This window comes from Macaca mulatta, chromosome 9 (assembly GCF_049350105.2).
Source record: "Macaca mulatta isolate MMU2019108-1 chromosome 9, T2T-MMU8v2.0, whole genome shotgun sequence".
NCBI lineage: Eukaryota > Metazoa > Chordata > Mammalia > Primates > Cercopithecidae > Macaca > Macaca mulatta.
In genome coordinates, this window is record NC_133414.1 from 136,745,018 (window position 1) to 136,759,163 (window position 14,146).

Consider the following 14,146-nt stretch of genomic DNA (forward strand, 5'->3'; position numbering starts at 1 on the left):
CTAAGGCACAGCTAACAGTGGTACTCCTTCCTCTTGGGCATCCTGCCAAGGTCATGAGATACAGATTGAGGGGCTGGGACCCTGGCAGGGGACACTGCTAGAAATTATCCAGAGGCTGTATTCATGGAGGGCCTCATAAGCTGGAGATGCAGGAGAGAAACCTTCCAAAAGCCCAGGCAAGCCAGCTGCAACAAAGCAAGACTGTCGCTAAACATCCAATTCCTTCATCATACATCGTTCATGTCATCTCTGAAATTTCCCAGGGCCTGACCACAGCAGGTCTCAATATCTGCTCCTCCAACTAGACTGGATCAATTACTTCCAAAAACCATCCAACGTACCCCTTCCTGCAAGTTATATTAGGTTGTTCAGACAGGCTTCACCACCAAGGAAACCATTCCCTTTGGGTATTCACCATTCTATTAAATCAGCTTCAACTTGACACTGGTCAGCAGCTGAAAGTCCAATAAACTAATATAAAGTAAAAAAAAATTTTTTTTCAGACAGGACCTGGCTCTGTGGCCCAGGCTGGAGTGCAGTGGCATAATCCCAGCTCACTGCAACCTCCACCTCCCAGATTCAAGCTATTCTGGTGCCTCAGTCTCCTAAGTAGCTGGGATTATGGAAGTGTACCACAAGCCCAGCTAATTTTTGTATTTTTTGTAGACATGGAGTTTCACCATGTTGGCCAGGCTGGTCTCAAACTCCTGGCCTCAAGTGATCCACCCACCTTGGCCTCCCAAAGTGCTGGGATTACAGGCATGAGCCGCCGTGACCGGCTATAAAGTAAAATTAAAGGAAATATAAACTCTTGTTGACAGAGTCACAAATATCCCAGTTATCTAATTTAAAAGAAAACAGAAAGTTATCCTAAGAAAAAAGTGAAGATTTATGTAAGATGATGTTCATCAAAATGATGAGCGATAGCAAAATGGTAAACATAATTAAAACATCTTACAGCAGGGGCTGGTTAAATAAATTATCAAGGAATAACATGGAGCATGAAGAAGCAGAGTTTCAAAGAACATTAAATGATGTGGGGAAATGCTAATAATATAAAGTTGAGCATAAAGAAATAGGATGTAAAACTGTATAGAGGGTGTGATTTCTACTTAGCAAAATATGTCTGTTGTATGTGAAGGTAAGAAGGAAATAAACCAAAATGTTAATAGTGGATCGGCAGACAGCTGGTTGGTTAATTTATTTTTTCTCTTTTTTCTATAGTCTCCAAATGTTCTGAGAAAAAACGTCTTACCGAGTATGTGGGGGATGTGACCACCAAGCCCACTGGTGCTGTGCCCTTGCTGAACTCAGGAAGTGAGCCAGGGTCAGGGTGGGGGCCCACAGCCCGCCCTCTGCTGAGTTGGCTCCTCTGGGTTTTCAGGAAGTTGCTGTACCAAACGCTGGCCACTAACTTCTCTTTTGAGACAAGGCACTGAGGCACCAGATGGGCCAGGAATGTGGCCGACTGAGGAAAAAACCACCGGGTCTGGCACAGAGCAGCAAGGGTGGCCGGTGCTCACGGAGCCTGAGGCATACTACAGACTGTGTCTCCGCCAGGCCTCGGGGAAACCCGTGAGATGAAAAGGAGTTGATCCCACTCTCAGAGGATGCCATTTTCTATTCCATTTTTGCGCCACTGGCCTGGAATTTTCCCCATCTCTAGGGAAATCATAGAAGAAAGGGAAATCGAGAGGCAGCTAAACCATCCCTCCCATCTGCCCTTCCTTTCCCATGGCCAGCCTGCGATCTTGGTGCTTCTTGAAGGAATCCCCCAGGGCCTCCCTACTCCAGGCCTACCTCTTCACTGCCTCTAGATAACTTCCTGAAGCCCCCACCTATTGTGGCCTATTTGCTTCAGTTGTCACCCGCTGCTTCTGGGAAAGAAGACAAGCATTTCAGACTGGCACCCGGGCCCATCTCCTCATCATTTCCCCCAACAAACCCTACACTCCAGGTAGCAAACCTCCTATGACAGTGGAGGTCAGAAAATAATCACATAGAATCAAAACCATCCTTGAAGAATTCCTGAACCAGCCCACAAAGTACACCTCCTCCACCCAGCTTTGTGTAGACAACCCAAAAGGGTAATTCTTATGCACCAGCGATTCTTTATAAAACTAAAGTTTAAGTAACTAGACTGCAGGAGCAAGCACAGGTAAGACCTATATGCAGAAAGGCTGGAAGTCCAACTTGCTGGGCCTTGAGGTAACCACCAAAACCCAGGGACATCAGAGCTGGGTGATGAATTCCTACAGGACCTACTCCTTCTATGTTACAGAGTAAGCTTCTATGGCCTATAAGATTTGTTGTAGGGAAGAGTCGAAGAGTCAGTTTTTAACTGTGAAGAGAAGTTGTAGCTTCCCCCAACATCAGCTCTTTCACTCATTCACACCCTTGCAAAGGTCTGGAATGTTCTTTTCCTGCCTTTATCCTCATTTCACCAAGAGTCTCCTCATTTAAAAAGCCAACTCAAAGATCCTCTGAAGATACGCCTTCTCCTAGCTCTATGATTGTACAGCACAGAGGTACCTGAACTTTATGGATCTGCTTACACATCTACTTCTCCTCCTAAAGCCACAGACTCTCAAGCACAGCCCCAGTGTGGCTCCCCAGTGCCTAGCACAGAGCAAGGCACACAGCAGACCTTAGTCAGTGGTGCATGAATGAGGGAGTGGATTGCAAACTGCAGATAAAAGCTACAAGAGGATGTGGTGTCCCCTTGGACTCACCTGTCTTTTGTCCTTGGCAAAGGTGAGTCTTCCTTGGCCAGGTAAGTCCAACCTGGGCTGTGCCCTGAACTGTCTGCCCCACCTGGGCCATGTGGCCATGTGTGACTCAGCCAGGAGATGGGTTGGCAGAGTCATGTCTAAGACACTCTGAAAATGCAAAGCACTGTTATTGTGTATCAACACCAGCCAGGTGGCCACTTGTTCAGTCTGCAGGCAGATAATATTGTAATTGTTTCTATCTTTATCGCTTTGAGAAGTACAATATGAGAAAAGTAAAAACAATCAAGGCTATGTTTAGCCCTGTGTTTTCCCCATTCGCTCAGGGAACAGAAAGCGATTTGTTGGGTCAGATCACCAGACAAAAGAAACAGGAATAGAAGCTAATTTTTAATGGCAAACTGCCCCAAGCGCTAGGCCCTCACGTCACACCGTACAAAGGGCCTCGGTAGGCCTCCAAGAAGAGGATATGGGGTGCCCCTGCCCCCTCCATTCAGTATCACTTCTGCACAAACAACTATAACTCTTTCAAGTCACAATGGCCATGATGTAGGAGTCTACTGAGCAACAGTCACTTGGTGTAGCGGAAAGGGCAAGGACCTGGGTTCAAACCTCAGCTCTGTTAGTTACTCAGTTCCTCATAGCTATTATGAGAATTAAACAGGCATCTCATACAGGGTATAGAGTAGGCTCTCAAAAGCAGCAGTCATCATAAGGATAATTAACGGTACTGGAAAACGCTCTCCTAGCTGAGGCTTGACTCAACCAGAGCTGCAACTGGGTGCCAGCCTCTGTAGAATCTGGCTGGAATGGAAACCTGGCTTCTCTGACTAGGATTTCTCAAAGTGTGGCTTCCGGGCCACCTACAGGAGCATCCTTTGGGGGTGTTTGTTAAAATGCAGGTTTCTAGACCCCGTCTCTGACTTGGTAAATCAGAATCTCTCTGGGTAGGCATTTGCATCTTAACAAGCTCCCCAGGTTATTTCAATGCAAAAATGTTGAGAAATGCTGTTCTGGAAAGCGGATGACATGGAGAACTGAGTTCTCAAACATCTGTCAGAATGGCAGCCCATCCAGACCATTCAGCCCCACTGCCCCGAAGCTTCAGGAGGATTGACAATTCTGGTCTCTACAAATTTGAATTCATAACATCACTGAAAGTTGGTGTTTTATGTTTCGGTTTGGGCCAATTCCAGGAAGAAGAATGGAGAAGGATCACTTCACCCTTCAAGTACTTAGAAGTTTCACAGGACACGATGAGGATCCTTAGGGCCTCCTTCTCAAGCTACACAACATGCTCTCGATGGAGAGCCACTAGCAAAGGCCTTAGAAGCTAATTTACTCCTGTGAACAAGATGAGTGTGAAGCCTCCCACTTTCCCCCTGAGAACACACAATGGCCCATCAGCTGTGTCCTAAAGATACACAGAAGGGCCCCCATCCACCTGCAGCCTGACACCAAGCCGCTGGCAGACCTGAGCAGGGCGCAACAGCCCACAGCCTGAGAGCACAGCACCAGCCCATTCAGTTCTATGCTGTGCCTGTTGCTTTAGCCTTTAGGGCATGTAAAGCTTCTCCGTGTCCCCAGTGAGCATTATCTTCACAAGTCTGAAATTATACATACGTGAGAGCATGTGCATTTGTGTGTAGCGCAAACACACATGAGCCTTTGCCTGCAGATGGGAGGGGGAGCCACACAAGCATCCTCGGGCCCAGTTCTCTCACAGTCTTGGACAGACTAGGCTCTTCCAAAGCTGAGGCTTGATGACTGAGCTTGCAGTTTCTGACTTTTGATTATGCCACAAAGAACAGGAGAATGAGATGCCTACATATGCAGAGACAAGGACCCAAATCCCCAAATTTGCACTCACAAGGCTCTGGTCCTGTCACTGTCTGACTAAGAAGGGCAGAAGACTGCTGTGTGCACAGATCCTAGAGCTCGAAGCAAGAAAAACACTCAGAGGAACACGAATGGTATTTGACCTCAAATGTTCTTATTTCCATTTCTACCCTTAAATTTGAAGGAAAATTCCCAGGGCCCCAGATTCTTGGGGGACTATAAGCCTTCATATATTCAAAAGATAGAGGAGCTTTATAGCCCTGGAGAGCTTGTACTATGTTTTCGATGGCGCCTTATGGTCACATAAGTACGCAGAATGTAGTTTCCAGAAAAGGTTAAGCACCTCAAGTACAGACCAAGATACAAAATGCCCCAATTAGCAAGCTTGCTGTCAGATCAGGACCAGCTGACTCATTCTTACATTTCACACCTATCTACTTGTGCTGACAATGAGTATCTCTCCCCTGCCCTGTGGGTTGGGTTGTGTGAACTTGGCCTCAGGGCCACAAAGATTCTATGCTTGGTTTGGGGAGAAGCTCACCAAATCACCAATGGGAAAATCAAGAGAGCCGAGGTGTCTTTCTGAAGGTGGTTTTGCGTGGGGGTGCGGGGGACACAAGCAGGGCAATGACATGAGCTCCCCCATGATTGTCTCATCTGTTTTTAAATGGACTTGAGAGCCTCTGGCTCCCTGGAGGGTCTCTTTGCTTATATGACCAGAAGGAGACTCAATTCAGAGCAGTGTCAGGAATGAAAGGTCCTCGGGCTTTGCCTGCCAGGCCTTAGCTTCAGGTCCTGCCCACGCACCTGAGATGGACTGTAAAATGGCAGCTGTGTCTTGGGTTGGGGGACAGCAACACAGGACACCAAGTTCCTCACACAAGGCACAAGGAATTCGGATGGCTAGAGATAGCGCTCCATCAGGACCCACATCCAAGGAAGAAGGCAGGCGGGTCTGCAGGGCTCTGGGAGGTGACAGAGGCTACTAAGGACAAAGTTCGGGGTTCAGAGCCATTACCAGGACCCTGCCCTTACCAGCAGAGTTGTGGTGGCCCATGGCAGCTGCCGCTGCTTCTGGGAAGTCTTTGCTCTTACAAAAAGATGCCCGGTGGGATCCTCAAGGTTAAAAGCCATACCAGATGGGGCACTGGGAACAGGGGCCTCAATCTCACGATCTGCACAAGGTGGAGTAGGCTAGGGTCTCATGACAGCCCTTTCGGTTCTGACCGGGCCTTCCTACTCCACCCCCCAGGCATTCATAAATGTAAGGGAACAGCTAGTATTTGCAATGGCAACAAGAACTCTGAAGGGACAATAAGGTCAGTTTGGGCCATCTCCTCTGGATTTCCAGCCTGATTGTGGGTGTGCACAGAGCATGGGAAACGGGCAGCTGCTGGTGATGCATCTCTCAACTGATGTGCACAACAAAGCTGGGTGCCATTAAACAGATGAGGGAACTGGCGACAGGCAGAGCTTTTCACGAAACGGTCAACAAATGCATATTTACTGTTCATCAGCTAACACTCTAATAGGGTCCTTGCTGAAGCTGAGGAAGAGCATGAATGTGCATCCCAAGCACGTGATTCATCTCATGGGCTGTCACAGCAGTCCCCATCTGACTGATGGGGAGACTGGGCTTCAGAACGATGTCACATCTCCCCCATGGACACACGTCCAGCAAATGACAGAGCTCGGATGTCAAAAGAGTCTGCAGTCCCAAGGTCATGCTCTTGCAGTTGGGCCAGGCTGCCTAACTTGACCATCTCTTCATGTGGAAGGCATGGCACCCAGATAGGCTGGCAGTGGCCATTTTCTGTCCTCTGGCACTATTGTGGTCCCCTCCCCATTAAGTCAGCCCAACCTGGGTAAGAAGGCAGCCCTGGGAAGCTCTGTTTTCACTTGTCACTGGCAACACTTGTCATGTGCCAACCACATTTTACATCTACTTCCATTCTGTGCTTTATTATTCCTGAAACACTGCCTGAAACCAATGAATGGTACAAGGAAGAATTTAAATACCCTACATGGACAAACTATTTTAGAGATTTTTAAAAATCACACATATGACCATCATAAAAATAATAAAGCAAACCTTAAAAAATCCTATATACATATACATATATATACACACACACACACTTATATATGGATATAATATTTTTTCAATAAAAACAAATCTCATTCTAGCCTATACTGGTTAACACGCAGTCTCTTATTGGAGGACCTGGCCCAATGACCACATTCAAAATGGTTGTCTCTGCAAAACAGGAAAAGTGGCAGAGACCAAAAATTGGGCCTGAGAAGCTCTGATTTTGTTATTGCTGTCATTCATTTTGATTCATTCATTTGTTTATTTGTTCTAAGAATCAAAAACACTCAAGCTCTGATGGCCACCCTTTTCCTACAACGTGCAATCACTTTCCACTTTCCATGACAAACAGTGGCTGAGTTTAAAGACGAAAGCTACCAAATCTCAAAGCAAAATCTTTTAGTCCTCCCCAGCTCAACACAGCCAACTGGTTTACCCTGTAGAAATTAATACAGAGAGTGCCCCAGGGAACAACCCTTTTATGTACAGAGTAGACTTTAACAGCCAAGTAATTAAACCCTGAAAGTAAGAGCTTATAATTAAAATGCGGACAAACCTGAACTGGGGCGGCACAAGGAGGGCTGCTATAATATTTTTACAATTCCTTTTTATACATAATGTATGATCCTTCTGCTCAAGTTTCCTCTATGTTCTTTGCCTGTGAAATAATTTACATTAATAAATAATTTATTACCATAACTCCTAAAGTAATTATGGGTTTCCATCCAATTTTTTTTAGCACATGAATTGTTTTGTTCTCTGTCCACTGACTTGTATTTACAAGACTTTTCCTAGTAGCCTTTTTAAAATAATTGGTATTGCCTTCGCTTTCTTACATATGAGTGATTTCCAGGTCTCCTCCTCGCCTGAGTGCTGAGGAAAATGGAATGTGTGGTGCCCATTGTCCCTACAATACAAATGCACTGAATGGCTGCAATTAGCCAAGGGTGGTGAATGGAGACTGCGTTCACTCCACTTGCCTGTTTCACCAAAAAAGATTAAACTAGTACACGTGTGACCCTGGGTCCCCCACTGCAAATGGCAGAAGATGTGGAGGGAGCCTGGACTGAGAGTCCACATGTGGCCCTGCTTCTCCCCACACAGGATGACTCTCAGCCACAGCCCGGGCCCCTCTTTGTACCCACTAGAAATCAGAGTCAGGAGCAAGGGCTGGCTCCCTCGCCCAGTCGGCTGACCAGTGGGTGGGCCGCACCACGGAGCTGCCACCTGACCTATGTTTCCTGTGTTGAGAGCACAAGAACCAGTCTTATAAATGGCTCTTTCCCAGAGCAGCTTTGTAGAGGAAATTCCATTTCAGCAAAGAAGGTGAGCTGGGGATGCTCTGGGAGATGAGAAAGGAAGCCAAGAGTCAAAACAGCCTCTGCTGGCAGGAGCCCTGTGGTGGGGACTGAGCTGGCACCCTAATAAGGGGCACTCAATCCTGGTGCAGGGCTGGCTGGGCAGTGCTCAGCTCTACCCTCTCTGCTTCTCCCATCCACACTCCATGCTGGCTTTGTTCTCTCTTCCACACTGAGAAGCACAAAACCACTTCTCTGTATCAAGTTCCTAAACTGGGGTAGGGGATAAGAGTGGGGAGGGGCCTGGTATCCAGCTTGCAATCACAGGGCGTGAAGTGCTTTTAATTAAAAAAATAAATAAAAAGCATAGGCCAGGCGCGGTGGCTCACACCTGTAATCCCAGTACTTTGGGAGGCTGAGGTGGGTGGATAACCTGAGGTCAAGAGTTCAAGACCACCCTGACCAATTTGGTGAAACCCCATCTCTGCTAGAAATACAAAAATTAGCCAGGCATGGTGGCAGACGCCTGTAATTCCAGCCACTCGGGAGGCTGAGGCAGAAGAATTGCTTCAACCTAGGAGGTGGAGGTTGCCCTGAGCCAAGACTGCACCAGTGCACTCCAGCCTAGGAGAAAGAGCGAGACTCCATCTCAAAAAAAACAAACAAAAAAAATAAATAAAATTAAAAAGGCATTGTTGTGAGTATTCGATTTATATTAGTTACGTGTTTTATCTAAGTGGGTGCAGAGGAGGCTGAGCTACTTGAAACGGTGGCATTTTAAGAAGTGACCAGGGTGCTGTGCTCCTTGCTCTACTGCACTTGCCCAGATTTTCTGCAGAACATTCGGGAAATTTGAACTCATACTGGCTTCCAGCGAGGACCCTGGCATGGGGCTCAGGAGGAAAAAATCCTGAGTCACAGGACTAACTGTCCCCAGCTCTCATGGGAGAATTCCACTGATCAGCACCAGAACATGAATCTTTTATCTTCAGGAGACAGGCTGGGGGTTGGTGATTATGATAATTTGGTGTTTTATCTTTGCACAGCATTGTCAAGAGCTAGAAGGGCCCAAAACCCTCTTGAAAAGTCCAGCCGGCCCCTCAGAGTATTCTCTTCCCCACTGTTGAAAAGCAGGCATGCCAGGCGCGGTGGCTCACGCCTGTAATCCTAGCACTTTGTGAGGCTGAGGCAGGCAGATCACGAGGCCAGGAGATCAAGACCATCCTGGCCAACGTGATGAAACCCCGTCTCTATTAAAAATACAAAAATAAGCTGGGCGTGGTGGCACACGCTTGTAATCCCAGCTACTTAGGAGGCTGAAGCAGGAGAACTGCTTGAACCCAGGAGGTGGAGGTTGCAGTAGGCCAAGATCATGCCACTGTACTCCAGCCTGGCGACAGTGGGACTGTCTCAAAAAAAAAAAAAAAAAAAGAAAAAAAAGAAAGAAAGAAAAGAAAAGAAAAGAAAAGCAGGTACACCTCTGATGAAATCTTGCTGCCTGGGGTGCACTCCCAGTTCACGGAGCACCAAAAGGGCTGGAGAGGTAACCTGAGCTTCCACTAGACAGAGTGTACAGGGTAAGGCTCCTGACTGTTGACCCCTCTCTCCCAGCAAGTGCAGGAAAGGGACAGAGGCAGGAGGGAGGATGTGCGCTAGTGTGTGGCCGTCACCTTAAATCCCCACAATCTGCAAGGTGAGGAAACCTAGCCAGGAAGACGGGGTGGTATCCCCATAGTTCAAGGGCCTCCACATCTCGTGGAAGTTGGCCTAAGCAGCGCGGAATTCACTGTTCATTGATCTTTCTCCTCCACCAGACAGAAACCTCCCTGAGGGAAGGGGCAGGGTCTGATCCACTCTATCCCTCACCAGGTGCCTGACACACAGCAGGTGCTCAAGTCGTATCTATGACAGCACGTCACTGCAAATGAAACAAAATGCGGTCAGTGAAACACCTCAGTGAGGCACAGCCATGCAGGTCAGGGTTTTCCTGAATCAGGGAGGGGCTGAGCAACAGAAAGATGAGGCCCATAGACAGACAGCAGCAGAGGAGAACGAGGGGACTCCAAAGACCTCCCACCAGTACAACGGCTCCCCGCTTCTCCCTCTGCTGCCTCGTAGTGCCCTGGCACTGTCCCACAGAGCAGAAGGAAGACAGGACCATGCTGAAGAGGAGAAGAGCCTGGGACGGAGGCACTGGGACCCCGCCAGCACTTCCTAAAGAGTCACTCTGTAAACAGGAGTCTGGAGACACAGCGTAGTCCCTCCTGGAAACCACGGCCTCCCCGGTAGAAAGCAGGTTGCTGGGCTCCGCAGCCTCTGATAGATTCTCCTGGGCCATCTGGGCTTTTCCCCACAGACCTCCTCTCCCCGGGGCCTCTGCCTTGGTCTCTGGGCCTCAAGACCTGCCCCTACAAGGGTGAGTCTCTCTGCCATCACAAACCCACCACACATTCACCTTATTATAACTTACATAGTGCAAAGACTAGAAATCCTTGAAATAAAGACCAACATCTCCACAACCCAGTTTACTGGTCTGGCCCGGTTGACAGCTAAAGTTTAGGCAGGGTTGAAGGTTTGGGCATGCCAGGGCCTCTCTCTCTTTCCCAGCATGACACAGGAAGGAAGCTCAAAGGTGAGGCTGTCCCAGGAAGCAGGCAATGAGGCAGGCTTCTGAGCTATGTGTCTGGGGCACTGAGGGTTTGCTGAAAGCCGTAAACCATGGGGGAGGTATTCAATCCTGTGGGGACGGGCCTCCGAAGTATGTCATACAGAAAACCAGGGCCAGCTGATCTCCCTGTCTCCATCTTCTTCAGCGGCAGCATCAAGAGCACCGCCACATGTCCCAGAGCCATGGCATATGGTTGAGAAGAAAACAATCTCCCTTCATCGCCCACCTGAGTCCAACTCTGCCTACTGAGGGAGCTTGCAGAGGGCCACCTCACTAGACCTCAGTTCTCCCATATGTGCATGAAGCCGCTGGCAGAGCCAGCGGGGCCCGGCATGTACGAAGCCTGGCACAGGGCTCAATCTAACATATCGCCTCATCTACAGCAACTGTATCTGAAGAAGAAAAACAAAACACCTCACGTGCAGGAAGGACCGAGAAGGAAAGGCAAGGGAAACTCTGAGGTCTGACCAAAGTAACCTTCGAATCTGAAAGCCCACAGTCGTCATCCATCATCCAAGAGTGGTTTCTGAGTCCACACAGACATTACAGAAACTCATCCGGCAAGACGTCCCCAAAGGTGGGCAAGGAGAGCCACAGAGGGACACTGAGAGGTCAAACAATGCCCAATCACCTGAGGCATCAAGAAATCAACATAATCAATGGTCATCTTTTTTGCCCCCTACAAAAAACAGTAATTCACACTTGCACAGAAACAGAAGATCAAGGCAATCTCCTCTGGAAGGCATGTCAGCAAAATGAATCAAGAGCCTTAAAAATGTCCCTGCCCTCCAGCCTGTCTATTCCACTCCTGTAAACTATCCTAGCAAATCATCTCAAAGGCAGACAAGGAGTTAGGCACTTACACAGTCACTGTTCATCACAACAGCAAATAAAACAGCCCCTTGATCCACCAGCCTAGATGTAGTTACATCACTAAAGACATCCTGACACACTTACCACACAATGCGGCACTGTAAACCATTAACATGCATGGAATGAACAATTTTAATGCTGTGGGAAGATGATGGTAACTACTCCAAGTGAAAAAAGCAAACGAATATAGTTTTACATAATTATATGTTCATCGTGCAGTGGGCTATATAAAAAATGCTAAGAACATAAACATACACAAAAACATCAACAGTAACTCTCCCTGGGCATTGGGGCTATGAGAGATTTTTACTGCATACTTTACACTATTGTGCATTTTCTGAATGAAAAAAAATCAACATGAATTACTTTAATCATCAGACAGAAATTCTCAGTGTTGGAGTTGTAAACCACACATTAGTGCCCGTCCCTTCACTCAGGCGCCATAGGGGACCAAAATAGTTAAAACACACAGAAGAGTCCCGGGGCTGCTCTTTTTGAACTTGTGTCCAGAAAGTGCTTTGAGCGTCTCACCTGGAGGACTCAGACCCTGGCTGGAAGGACTAGGAGGACAGCTTCCAGGACGGCCTTGAGTACTTACCCATAATTCCACAAGAGAAAAGTGTAGGTCCTTGACTCATCTTCTTTGGCGTGTGCTGAAAACAACCAGAAAAGCTATTCACTCTTCAAATCATAGGAAGCATGTTTTGCACTGACTCTCTACTGATCCCTTCTAAAGTCACAATAAAAGGGTGACTGTCCTTTGCCAATGTCAGATCAGGGAAAGGAGGAAAAGGTATTCAAAGAGAAAACATCTGCACAGAATTAGGCCCAGACTTTTTGTCCCAAGTCTCTAGTGAGTTATGGAGTCCATTGAGTTAATGGGCTTTGAAAACACACAGAAAGCCCCATCACTTCTGACATGAGGGGATTTTTCCACATAAGAGATGTGGAGGCGGCCCAGGGGCAGGATGGATGGTAAACAGTGGAACAAGCTTCCTTGAGCTGGGCTGAGAAGAGACCAAAAGAGGAGGGGACCTCCCTGGGGACACGAAGAACCTCAAGTAGGGAGCAGAGGGCCCCAGGTCCGACTCCGAGACCCCTCCCTTCCAGATCCAGGGAGAACAGCTCTCCTGCTCTGGTGAGAAGCATGGGGAGAGCTCAGAAGGGCTGGCCTCTGCTCTGCAGACTGTTTTGTGGCTACACTGAGGCCCCCTGAGGCATTTTCTCTGAACTGAAACAGAAACTCAAGGGTTATACTTGGTCTCAACATAACAGCGATGGCTTTTGAACTCCTTGGCACTGTATTTCCACAATAGTTTCCTTTCCACTGTAAACATTCTACATCTTTCCTGATGCCCCCCGCCTACCCTCAACTGAACGCTATGGCCACTGGGCAGAAAATAGGCCAACGAGGCCTAGAAGAACCCCAAATCCAGGGCACTTGCTCCATGGCTACACAGTAAGCTGGGTGTAGAATATTCTGGGGGTTCCTCATGCTAGGTGATACCCAGGTCAAGAGGCTTGCCTGGTCCTCTCATGAGCAGAGACTACCCAGCCAGAGCCCCAGGAAGCAGCTCTGCCTCAAGTGCTCCGAGGCTCCCTCACTCACTCGCCCACTTGCTCAGTGGGCACGGGGTGGTGATTCTTTCTGGGCGGGCTGTGCTGGGGGCTGATCGTACAATGGTGAAAGGAGCTCTCAGGCCCAGAGAAATGAGCTTGTCACAGAAGGTTCTAACTTCTGAAAGGAACCCCCAACACTCCCCATCAAAATGACACAAACAGACAAGGCTTCCAGGCTGGTAAGTGGACGAGGGCCCAGGTTCTGGCTCTTTAAGGCCTGGCAGGACGGTGGAGCTGACTGGGAACACCTGGCCCATCCAGGTAAGAGGGTGGCAAGCACCTGGCACCAGCTCCCTCACCTCATCCCCATCTACCCAATCCAGGGACCTCTGCACGAGGTCAACACTGTGTTCATCCCACAGGGTTACTAAGGGTCCATCCTGACCAGCCTGGGGACACAGAGGTGAAGGAGGACTCACACTTCATGGAAGACAGTCACAGACAAACCACGGGGAGATCGGGGCTGGAGGGGATGTCCAGGGCAAGTGTGCTGGGATGGGGGTGGACACCGGGGCGGCCTCCTGGGAGGGATGCCTAGACTGGTATTGAGGACCACAGGAGCTTCTAGGGCTGAAGGGGAACGGGGCAGTCCTCCTACAGGTCGCCCTCCTCAGTTTAAAATGATCCTAACAGTATCATCACACTCGGTCACCCTCCTGGATTCCACAGTGATGTAACCATCCCCTCTACCACCATCTGTGGAAATATCTGGGAAGAATTCAAAACGGCTGCACCTGCTTCCTCCCATCCCCCGCCACACAATCCCAGCTGAGAGGTGCAGCTGAGACCACACCAAAGTCATGCAATGGAAAGTGGATGACAAGCGCATGAGAGCCCTGCTGCTGGGGCTGCGCTGCCTGCACAGCCGAGAGCTCAGCCTGTGGATGCCAGGCAGGCCCCCAGTTCCCAGGTTCAGAGAGGGAAGTCGGGCCAGGGTCTGGCTTGCCAAGGGAGGTGGCTCCCAGCACTAAGGGAACACCTGGGCATAAGGAAAACACCCCCTGGGGAACCCCGGCCCCCAGTCCATGCC

The 14,146-nt window shown here is 48.7% G+C and overlaps 1 protein-coding gene across 5 annotated transcripts in view; it reads right to left on the reverse strand.

Annotated features, from left to right (window-relative positions):
* Nucleotides 1–14,146, reverse strand: part of FAM53B (family with sequence similarity 53 member B) — a 124,571-nt gene that overhangs the window by 64,449 nt on the left and 45,976 nt on the right. For 4 of the 5 annotated variants that reach the window (XM_015148393.3, XM_077944914.1, XM_077944915.1 and 1 more), the window contains 1 exon segment: nucleotides 12,095–12,149. In XM_015148393.3, coding sequence (XP_015003879.3) covers nucleotides 12,095–12,149 — 55 coding nt within the window. 5 annotated transcript variants of the gene reach the window in all.